Source organism: Palaemon carinicauda, chromosome 9 (genome assembly GCF_036898095.1).
Source record: "Palaemon carinicauda isolate YSFRI2023 chromosome 9, ASM3689809v2, whole genome shotgun sequence".
Taxonomy (NCBI): Eukaryota; Metazoa; Arthropoda; class Malacostraca; order Decapoda; family Palaemonidae; genus Palaemon; species Palaemon carinicauda.
Genome location: NC_090733.1, coordinates 6051877 through 6063998, shown reverse-complemented (window position 1 = coordinate 6063998; position 12122 = coordinate 6051877). Strand labels below are relative to the sequence as shown.

General features: G+C 35.4%; 3 protein-coding genes across 3 annotated transcripts; all 3 read left to right on the top strand.

The window, feature by feature from the left end:
- Positions 1 to 319: 319 nt before the first annotated feature.
- LOC137646250 (uncharacterized) lies at positions 320 to 1804 on the top strand. The gene has a single exon (XM_068379369.1). It carries the CDS (start codon positions 320 to 322, stop codon positions 1802 to 1804), a length of 1485 nt encoding a protein of 494 aa, XP_068235470.1.
- Positions 1805 to 2423: 619 nt separating this feature from the next.
- Positions 2424 to 3401, top strand: LOC137646249 (uncharacterized). Its single transcript, XM_068379368.1, has one exon. The coding sequence runs from the start codon at positions 2424 to 2426 to the stop codon at positions 3399 to 3401; it is 978 nt and encodes a 325-aa protein (XP_068235469.1).
- Positions 3402 to 3500: 99 nt separating this feature from the next.
- LOC137646247 (uncharacterized) lies at positions 3501 to 4511 on the top strand. Its single transcript, XM_068379367.1, has one exon. The coding sequence runs from the start codon at positions 3501 to 3503 to the stop codon at positions 4509 to 4511; it is 1011 nt and encodes a 336-aa protein (XP_068235468.1).
- The last annotated feature ends 7611 nt before the right edge of the window (positions 4512 to 12122 follow it).

Below are 12122 nucleotides of genomic sequence, written 5' to 3'. Positions count from 1 at the left end.
AAATACAGTATCCATAGATCGTTTCATTACAGAAATGAATAACTGGGTCAAGGAAAGTGAATTACAATTTACGGCAGACCTTGATAGAAAAAGTCTTTGTTCCTCATCCACTAGCAGGACCAAGTCCAGCAGAACTAGTATAAGATCTGCTCGCCTCAAAGAGAAAGCTAGACTGGCAGAATTGATGGCTCAACGTGCTATGAGAGAAAAAGCAAAAGTGATGGCAGAGCAAGAACTCAGACTTAAGCATTAGAGGGAAGAGCAAGAATTTATACTTAGAAAAAAGCAAGAGCAATTGGAATTAGAAACAAAAATTGCAATGTCTCAAGCAAGAGAAAGAGTTTATGCTGAAGCTGACAATATTTCGGATATCGTGCCGAAAGATACTCCTTCCCAGTTGAATCCAAATGTAGACCCGTTCCAACCACAACCTTCGGATATAATAGCAGATACTCCTCAGTTGAAAGCGAACGTTCCCTGTAGTTCTAGCCAGTGTCGGTTCTCCGAGCCAAATCTTGATATGCAACTACAGTCCCAACAAGAGATGCTCCTGAAGACACAGCAGCACATGACTGCAGCAATGTTGCTTCCATGCATAGAAGTACCAAAATTTAAAGGTGATCCTATTGAGTTTGCCAGTTTCATGATGGCATTTGATGCCAGAATTGCTCCAAATGCTTCGGGTGATGCTGACAAACTGTACTACTTGGATCAGCAACTTGAAGGGGAAGCCAAAGACTTGATAGGTGGATGCTTGTATATGAGTTCTTCAGAAGGATATACTACAGCTAGGAATTTGCTCAGTCAAGAGTATGGCGATCCCTACAAGGTGTCGATGGCATATATTAAGAAACTTATTTCTTGGTCTGCATTGAAACACGAAGATCCTCATAGCTTGTATACATTTGCTTTATTCCTTATTAAGTGCAGACATGCCATGACCAACTTGTCACACAGGGAAGTACTAAATCATCTTCCTAACCTTCAAGCAGTTGTTAAAAAACTTCCGACATTTCTTCAGAACAAGTGGTGTAGCCTGGCTGGACATTTAAGTGAAGAAAAGGGAGGAGTTGATTTTGCAGATTTGGTTGAATTTGTTTATAAAAAGGCAAAGACAACAAACGACCCAGCATTCAGCAAGTTTGCTCTTCAAAATAATTACTCAAAGCCTGAAAACAACTCTGGTAGCTTCAAATTCATATCTTGTCAACAAAAGAGCAAAAGTTCAAGCTTTGCTACCCAAGCAGAACTGAATCCAGAAAATAGAAAGACATCATTAGTGTCTGAGAAAGAGAAATCATGTCCAATGTGCAAGAAAAACCATGATCTTGACGATTGCTGGAATTTTGCTAAGAAGACCTCTCAAGAAAAAATAAATTTCCTTAAGGAGAGAAGGTTGTGTTTTGGATGCTTTGGTCTCAACCATACCTCTAAAGGATGTATGAAAAGGAAGCAATGTAAGACATGCTCTAAGAGGTATCCCACATCACTGCATATCGACGGATTCAAGCTACATAAAGAGAATGATAGCTCATCAAGCAAAGATGCAAGTGAAATTATTGTTAGCACATGTACTACCAATCATGTTAGTGAAATAAATACAATATTACAACCTATTCTCCCATTAAAAGTATATCAGAAAGGAAACAAAGTAGTTTTGGACACTTATGCCTTTTTTGATAATGGAAGCACTGGATGTTTCATCACAGAGTTTACGAGAGCAGATAGGTGCATCTGGAACAGAGACATGTTTAAAGCTTCAAACCATGCATGGCATAAACATTGTGAATACTTTGGCAGTTAATAATTTATGTGTTACAGATATGGAAGGAAACAACACTATTGATCTGCCAAAAACCTTTACTCTTCAAGATATCCCAGTGAGTCATCAACAGATACCAAAACCAAAATTGCTCAAAAAGGTAGCCGGTCTGAGGAATATTGCTGATCTAATTCCTGATTATAGAGCTGATCTGGAGATTGGTTTGTTGATTGGCAGTAATTGCCCTAAAGCACTGCAACCATTAGAGGTGCTTCCAGCCAAGGGTCAAGATTCTTATGTAGTTCTTTACCACCATGGATGGATTGTTAGTGGACCTCTACATTTTAAATACTCTTCAGAGAAGAACAGTATTTCATGTCACCATGTCTTTCTTCAGGAAGTTGAAAGGGTAAAGGAATGTTTTCTTCCTGCAGCTGTGGTCCATATGTTTGAAAGAGATTTTAGTGAGAAAGATGTTGGTAGAGTTCCTGATGAGAAGGGTCTGTCACAAGAAGATCAACAGTTCCTCAAAGAAGTGGCAAAAAACATTCAGTTTACCAATGGACACTACCAGCTTCTCCTACCATTTAAAACCAATAAAGTTAACTTGGTAAACAATAGAGATCAGGCAGTGAAACGAGCACAATAGCAAAGAAGAAAAATGAAACTAAATCCAAAGTACCATGAAGATTATGTGGAATTTGTTGAGAAATTGGTGTCTGAAGGATATGCTTATAAGGTTCCGGAGGATCAGTCATATGATAAACAACCTGCATGGTATCTACATCATCATGGTGTCTACCATCCAAAAAAGCCAAATAAGATTAGAGTAGTCTTTGACTGTAGTGCTATATACCAGGGTAGTTCCCTTAATGACAAGTTGATGCAAGGTCCTGATATGACTAATTCCCTGATTGGAGTGCTCCTCAGATTTCGTCTAGAAAAGGTGGCCTTGATGGGTGACATAGAATCTATGTTTTACCAAGTTCAGGTACCAAAGGATCAACATAAATACCTAAGATTTTTATGGTGGCCTGGTGGTGAACTTGAAAGCGAACTTACAGAGTATCGGATGGGTGTTCACATCTTTGGAGCAGTATCATCACCTAGCATCGCCAATTATGCTTTGAGGGCAGCAGCTGACCATGCAAGAGATAAGTATGGTCCAGATGTAGAACACACCATTAAGACTAATTTTTATGTGGATGACTATTTAAAGTCTGTACCTTCAGAAGAGCAGGCATTAAGACTTGTGAAAGATGTTACAGCAGCATTGAAGGAAAGAGGTTTTCGGCTGACAAAGTTTGTGAGTAACAGCAAGCTGGTGTTGAAATCAATCCCACAAGAGGACCGTTCAAAAGATCTTCAAACATGTGATCTTGACTATGATGAACTTCATGTAGAAAGAGCTCTTGGTCTTCAGTGGAATATTGAAAATGACTACTTTACTTTCTCCGCAAGCTTGGACCCAAAACCATTTACAAGGAGAGGTATTTTGTCAACAGTATGTTCCCTCTATGATCCTCTTGGTTTTGTGGTTCCTTTTCTTTTGCCAGCTAAGAGAATTCTTCGCGAAGTTTGTCAGGATAGCAGCTTGGGATGGGATGATGTTATTCCCGAAAAATACCTTAAGCCCTGAAGAAGGTGGCTTGATGGTTTACCAATCCTGTGTACCTTAAAGATTCCAAGATGTGTCAAACCAAAGGAATTTGGTACAGTGACTTCCACACAGCTGCACATGTTTTCAGATGCTAGTAATGAAGGCTATGGTGCTGCAACATACATGAGACTTTCTGATAACAGTGGGAGGATTTCTACTGCTCTGCTGATGGGAAAATCTAGAGTGTGTCCTGTAAAGGCAACAACCATACCGCAACTGGAATTGACTGCTGCAGTGGTGTCCATAAATCTCGCACAACACATTTTGAAAGAGCTGCAGATTACAGTGGACCAGACATTCGATCACACAGATTCTACAACAGTTCTTCACTATATTTTTAATGATAGAAAGAGATTTCCAATATTTGTTGCAAATAGAGTGAAAGTAATCAAGGATTTCTCTGAAAATACACAGTGGAGATATGTTCAGAATAAAGAGAATCCTGCTGATATTGCATCAAGAGGTTTCACAAGTCAGCAAATGCTGAACATTTACATTTGGTTTGATGGCCCATATTTTCTTAAAGGACCAGAGGAGCTGTGGAAAATTGATATGCCCCGTGGTGTAGTTGAATTGAAAGGATCTACAAGTTTTGCAGTGCATCCAGAAGATGGGGAGGGAAATGCTGTTGATAAGTTTCTTGAGTATTATTCTTCATGGCATCGATTGAGGATGGCTGTTGCTGTGTATCACAGTCTTTTTTCCATACTGAAATCTAAGAGACAAGCTAGAATTAATGGTTCATTTACAGCAGAAGAATTAGATGCTGCTGAAAAAGCAGTCATCAGATATATTCAGAAGAAAACTTTTAGTAAGGAAGTGACACTCTTACAAAAGAGCGAACGGTCAAGGGGCCGAGGACTTTGTAGTAGCAGTAACATTTATAAACTAGATCCCTTCATTGATCCTAAAGACAGGCTTCTTCGCGTTAATGGACGGCTCTCCAAAGCAGAAATTTCAGCTGGCGAGAAACATCCAATGATATTACCTAGAAAGAGTCATATTACCACTTTGATTATCCGGTACACACACGAAAAATTAGCTCATGCTGGACGCAACCATGTGATGGCAAAACTTAGAGAACTTTAATGGTTTATCCATACTAATGCAAGTGTCCACCAGGTTCTACAAATATGTGTCATTTGTAGAAAAATGAGAACCCCTGTTCTAAACCAGAAGATGGCTGATTTACCATTGGAAAGAGTAATTCCAGCTCCTCCATTCACACACAGGTGTTGACTTCTTTGGGCCACAGGAAGTCAAAGAAGGAAGGCAAATCAGGACGAGGTACGGTGTATTATTTACTTGCTTGTCTACAAGAGCAATTCATATAGAGACAGCCAATTCCTTAGACACAACGTCCTTCATAAATGCTTTAAGAAGGTTTGTTGCTAGAAGAGGAAATGTAAAGAAGATTTGGTGTGACAATGGGACAAACTTTCATGGAGCTGAGAAGGAGTTGAGGAAGTCACTGCAAGAGATGAATGATGATCAGGTCAGAGCTTTCCTCTCAAAAGAAAGCATCAGCTGGACCTTCAATCCCCCTACAGCTAGTCATATGGGAGGTGTGTGGGAACGTCAGATTAGAACTGTAAGAAATGTCTTGACTCCTCTCTTCAAGGAACATGCTAGACGACTGGATGATGAGTTACCGCACTCTTCTCACAGAAGTTGAGGCTATAGTGAATGACCGTCCTTTGACCACAGTCAGTGACAGCCCAGATGACTTACAACCACTCAGTCCAGCACAGCTTCTCACACAGAAATCAAGTGTTGTGATGCCACCACCTGGTGTTTTTCAGAAAGGAGATATGTATCTGAGACAGAGGTGGCGATATGTTCAATTTTTGGCTAACTTATTCTGGACTAGATGGCGAAGAGAATATTTGTCAACATTACAAGAGAGACAGAAGTGGAACAAGGAAAAGCGGCATCTTCAAGTTGGTGATATTGTCCTTGTAAAAGATGATAATCAGTTAAGGAGTAACTGGATGATGGGTCGTGTTATCAGCACTGGAAAGGACAGAACTGGTTTTGTACGTAGTGTAGTTTTAAAGACACAAACATCAGAGCTCCATCGACCCATTCAAAAGCTTGTTCTTCTCCTTGCAGTAGAGGAACAATGATTATAATAGTTATTTTTATTAGGATCAAAGGATTTGAGAGTGTATTACATTTATTATAGATGTTATTTATATCACCTGCATTTATAGATATGTTTGATTTTGATAAACAAATAATTTGTTTATAGGGCCGAGAATGTAAATGCAGCATTTTATAGAAACCATTTGTGTATATAATTATTTAATAAGCTCTGTTTTTCAACTTGGTGATTAGGGTTAAATTGTATTGTAAATACTTTTGTCCGTTTTACATGTAAACATTGTTCAGTCTTTTTTTTTTTTTGATAGTTACTGCTCTAATTTGTTTGTTAAGTGTTGAGTAGTTCTTGAAAAGATTGTTTATCCTGGTAGTTATCAGTGTTGGAATCACACTGTAACAATTATATGTTCTAGAAATAGGATCAAGGTTTTTTGATGACTGACAGAGTAGAAGTCGTCTTCAAAGTGTAAAGAACATTTCTTTGGAAATTCGTTTCGCTTGTATTGGATGTAGCTTAGAGTAACACAGATGTAAGTTTATTTCTTTACTGAAATTTGTATATATTCTATTTCATGTTTGTGGTGTTTTGTAGTGAAATCAAACTATTCAATTCTTTGTTTATTATGGAATTTCTTTTAAACAAATTTAGTAAGTTTGTACTTTGTTGTTTTCAGTTTCTTGAACCTCGTTGCCCTGCACTACTAGCAAAGTACTCATCATTGGTTCTCTGGTCTTGGAGTACTGACCAACTACAGTATAAGCTTTGACGGTTATGGTCAACTTAAGTTGTAGTGCTTAGTGTTAAGTGATTTAAAGCTTTAAGTTGGTTTAAAGTGTCTTGTGATATCAACTTGAACTTTATATCAAATTTTTAATAAAGTGTGACGTGAGTAACAGTATCTGTGTCTATTCTCCATCTCATCCCTGTGGCTTTGAAGAAAACAGCAGCTATATATATATATATATATATATATATATATATATATATATATATATATATATATATATATATATATATATATATATATATATATATATATATATATACTGTATATGGATAAATATCAAGACAATATCGTGCTCTGATAGAAAGGAATTTTTCTACCTCGTACTTGGGATTGAGCTCTACCCCCTCTTAATGAAAGGCCAGGTTGCTTCCAACCATTTCACCAGAAGCCATAAAAGAAGTCTGAACCTAACTGCTAATCTTCAGTTCATCATTTACCTGGCGAGACATCAGTCTTTTTACCAGCGAGTTTTCCCAGACTTCCCGGCCCACAAGGTCACATGTTTGGTAGTAATTCATTCAAATTACCTATAATGAGTCAATATGGATAAATATCAACACAACATCATGTTCAAATAGAAATTAATTTCTATCTCATACTTGAGACGAGCCCTAGCCAGGTCGCTTCCAACCATGCCGCCAGAAGTATAAGGTAGAGGTTCATTTCTATTTGAGCACTATATTGTGTTGATATTTATCCCTATTGACTCATTAGGGTAATTTGAATAAATTACTACCAATCATGTCACCTGGTTTGCCGGGAAGTCGGGGAAAACTTGCTGGTAAAAAGACTGATGTCCCACCAGGTAAATCCTAAACTGCGAATAAGCAGTTAGTTTCCGACTTCTTATATGGCCTCTGGTGACATGGCTGGAAGCAACCTGGCCTTTCATTAGAAGGGGCTAGGGTTTCATCACAAGTATGAGGTAGAAGTTCATATATATATATATATATATATATATATATATATATATATATATATATATATATATATGTATATGTATATATATATATATATATATATATATATATATATATATATATATATATATATATATATATATATATATATATATATATATATATATATATATATATATATATATATATATATATATATATATATATATACGCTATGACTTGATTTCAATATAGAACCAGATACTAGTTTTATTCCAGCTTAGCTTCAGTAACTGGATTGTTTTCTTTAACCCCAATTAAATGGTTTTAAAAACACAAATGAACATTGCTAATTTGATGAAATGTATAATTCTTATTTTAGACAAGGTTTATTCCCTACCTATTGCAAAAGAAAGAGGAAGTTGTTTTAGATTTTCTTAAAATATATTATATTAATATGAAATTACTCATCAACTTACGTTTTAATTACGTAACTAGTACGAAGTTTGAATTCCTATGAAACTTATGATTTACAACTCGGTTCATTTCCCCGTTGAAGAAATGTTTATATATATATATATAAATATATATATATATATATATATATATATATATATATATATATATATATATATATATATATATATATATATATATATATATATATATATATATATATATATATATATACCTTGGCTTGAATATAAAGTCAACTGGTCGACATGAATTTTCCTCCTTACAGTTTTCATTGCTTGAAAGTCTTATGTCATGATCTCTCTCTCTCTCTCTCTCTCTCTCTCTCTCTCTCTCTCTCTCTCTCTCTCTCTCTCTCTCTCTCTCTCTCTCTCTCTCTCTCTCTTTTATTAATGTTCTTCAATTTGCCCATCCAAACGTTTCTTAATTCTACATATAGATATTTAATAGTAAAATTTTCTTTATTCTTAGGTAAAGTGCCTTTGGAAGAGATCTTCCCTTTATACATGGTAAAAAGATATGGTGACATAAATAGCGAGAGAAACCGATTAATGTGACGTTTATTATCTTAAACTATTATAATTTCGCCTTCTTTTTTATTTTTAGGTATATATATATATATATATATATATATATATATATATATATATATATATATATATATATATATATATATATATATATATATATAGATAGATAGATAGATAGATAGATAGATATTTATTAACATATATATATATATATATATATATATATATATATATATATATATATATATATATATATATATATATATATATATATATATATATATATATATATATATTTTGTTATTTTTTAGGTTTGTTTAAATCATATTTACTGGTGTCTTTTGCAATACCTAGCAGATAACATTTCATTATATTTATACAAGCTTATTGAAGTAGATATCATATTATCCGTTTAAAGCTTATATTTGCATCTTACAGATTTTAATTAATATCAGTCTTTCATAAATAAAAATCGATGCCGCAATAGTTATTAATACTGATTTTAGTTTATTGTATTACATAAATATCATTCAGTAAGCGATGGCTAAACATGTGATCAGAAGATATTGAGTTCTCAAAAAATTACAATCAAAATGATAAAGTTCGTTATTGAATCCTCCTTACAATCTCCACTTCTGCATTTTCCTTAGGACATATGATCAATTCTTTTTGTTCCTGAAAAACCTCTTTTCTAACCCTTCTTTTTGTCTTCATTCACAAACAAAAATATTAGTCATGAAGATTCCATTAGATCACGATATCTTGTCATTCTTCTCAGCGGGGACGTCTTCCCTCTTCTTTCTCCTTGGTACAATGAAAAGGAAATATGCCAACATGGAAATGTTTTTTCTTCTTTCACCAAGAAAAGGATCAATAGAAACAAAAAGGCTTTGCTTCCTCGGCATTTCTCAATATATATTCTCAGTTTCTCATCTGCTCCGAAACAGTGTTCGATTAGATTCTAAGTTTGAATGAAACTCCTCTGAAACAGCGTTGTTTTTTATAGATGACTCATAGGAATTTGAGTATTGTTATCATTGCCGAGGATAATTATTATTATTATTATTATTATTATTATTATTATTATTATTATTATTATTATTATTATTATTATTATTATTGGAACCTTCGACTGGTAAACATGAAGGTGTCTTGCTCTCCCTAATTTTTCATAATTGTTCAGTGCTGGAGCCTCGTTTACATTAAGAAAATTATTCAACAGTGGCGTGAATGTCCAGTGATTGTGTGTGAACCTTGTTGATACTAAAAAAAATCATTATATTGCTCGTATTTTTGTGAAATAAGAAGTTTCTTCAGTGATAGAGTTCAAGATAGCTGCTGCAGCGCTACATGACGGAGAAGTTCTTAACGAAACAGAATCCAGCTCTCAGGAAACAGCGGCAAATAACCCAGATAATTTACCGTCTAATGAAATCGACTTTAATGACTTGAATAATGATCAGGCAAGGATTGATTCGGTACTAAGATTTTTGCTTAATTATGACAGTCCTAAAAAGAATTTTGGTCCCCCAAGGAAGAAGGCTGGTAGACCTCGTAAAGCACCAGCTAATGAGAGTAAGGGTAGCAAACAACAAGATCCTGCTCGACTGGATGAAGTGGACGGGGGTCTAGAAGACATGGGAAACTTTCAAGACTTTCATCCCGGACTGTTATTTGACTATCTTATTAAGTTAAATGATTTCAATAAGAAACTTCTTCAGGGAATTAATGTTTTGAATAGAAAGTATCGGGATTTCGCTAATAAGACTGGTAGGCTACTCTGAAGACCCACGGCCCTGTTCTTGAAGTTTTCAGTTCTGCTGCTGTTGCCCATCGGGGAGATGTCGTAAGTAATGAAAATAAAGATAGTGAACTTGAAATCCGTGTTGATGCTATCGAGCAGAAATCTGTTTCTCACGTATTATTGTGTTCAGTGGAGATAATAACTGACGTTATTGAAAATCATCCTGATAATTTGAAGGATGTTGTAGTATCAAAATTATGTCAAGCCCTGCCGGAAGTTACTACTGGGAGTGATGTTGTTGGAGTAACCATATTTGGGAAACAAAAAAAGATGGTCAAAATTAACTGCTCATCGGAACAATGTAAACGTAAATTGATCTCATCAGCTCGTCGGTTAAAACCCGCTAATATTTATGTGGCCGAATTTCTTACTCCTCGTCGTAACAAAATGTTTTTTGCTTTGCGTTCGCTGAAGAACAAGTATTCCGGTAAGATTACAGCTGCATATACGAGAGATGGCAATATCTTTTATAAACTTCGCGGTGATGATGGCTATAAAACTGTTCGACACCCTCTGGAAGTCACTGATCTTGAAAATAGGCTCTCAAGCACTGAATAATGCATGTTCGTGACTGGTCTTTGTAATGGATGAGTTTGTGTTGGACCCTGTTCCCCCTCAACTTAATTTGGGTGAAGAAGGTGATATCCCACATATCCACTGTTCGTACGACAGCCCAACCGACTTTAAAGCAAATTCTGTTCATTCGATTGGCATTTTCTCAATACTCACCTTTAACGTGAGGAGTTGTAGAAAGAACTTTGCAAGTTTTGTGGCACTTCTGTGTAACTTTGTTTTTAAATTCACAGTCTTGGTGTTAGTAGAGACGTGACTATCCGAGAGCTCTGACTGTGCATTTGATATAGGCGGATATAAGCAGGCCAACATATATAGGGATAACCTTGGTGGAGGAATTAAAGTTTTTTATGATGAATTGTTAAACATAGAGGTTATAAAGGATTTTACATTTGTCAATAATATTATGGAGGTCATCACATTTTATCTAATAGGTGCTAATTTTCGGTATCTTATTTGTGGTGTTTATCGCTCCACTGGTGCTAATGCTGTACTTTTTAATGAAATGTTTTTCAGTCAAGTGATCAATAAATTACCCGTCCATGATAAAATTATGGTAACTGTTGATTTTAATTTGAATCTTTTCAATCCACTAAGGTTGACCTACATTGATGTGTTCATGAATGGTATGCTGGGTCATGGATATTTTCCTGTCATTACAATACCTGCTAAGTTTAATGAGTCTAACCAAATTACACCATTTTCTTTGATTGATCACATTTGGACTAACTTTAAGATAGGGACTAATCATTCATTTGGTGTTGTGCTGTTTTCTTTGACAGATCATTTCCCAATATATTATATGTTTGAAAATAATTGTAAAACCATTGTAAAGACTATACATTCTAGACTAATTAATGTAAACACTATCCAGATGTTTGTTGACAGAGTGTCAAATTCATGTTTCCGACAGGTATTTTTAGTACATAATTCTAATGTTGCTTTCAATGAGTTTTTCCATAAATTGATCGAGTGTTATGATTCTGCTTTCCCAATCAAAAGAAAGAGGGTAAGCAGGAGTCTAGTTAGTTCTCCGTGGGTAACACCTGAACTAAAGAGGTGTATACGGGAAAAAATACAAGCTATTCAGTCTCATGAAGCGTGGGTTGGTTCCTAAGCGACAGTTTAATGTGTACAAAAATTTACTGACTTGGGTTACAAATAAAATCAAGATGAGGTATTGTATGAGTAAGTTTGAGACTTGTTGGGGGATATCCGGAAGACCTGGTCCAACATCAATACCCTGCTTGGACGTGGTGTGAGGGAATCTGTGCGGGCGGTGATGACAGAGGATGGGACAGTTATTGAGGGATCACAAATAGCAGATTCTTTTAATCATTTTTTCACGAATATTGTTTCACGTCTTACTGGGAATCTTCCTCATGATATAAATCTTATATGTTTTGATAATATTTGTCGAATTGACCACACATTCTTCTTGGCTCCAACATATGAGGGCGAGGTCTGTTCAGTATTGCAATCAATGCCGGATAAGGGGAACAGTTTAAATGACATTAAGCCCAGTTTAC

Coding starts and splice junctions, on each gene's coding strand:
- LOC137646250 (XM_068379369.1), top strand. CDS start 320: ATGTCTCAAGCAAGAGAAAGAGTTTATGCTGAAGCTGACAATATTTCG.
- LOC137646247 (XM_068379367.1), top strand. CDS start 3,501: ATGTTTTCAGATGCTAGTAATGAAGGCTATGGTGCTGCAACATACATG.
- LOC137646249 (XM_068379368.1), top strand. CDS start 2,424: ATGAAACTAAATCCAAAGTACCATGAAGATTATGTGGAATTTGTTGAG.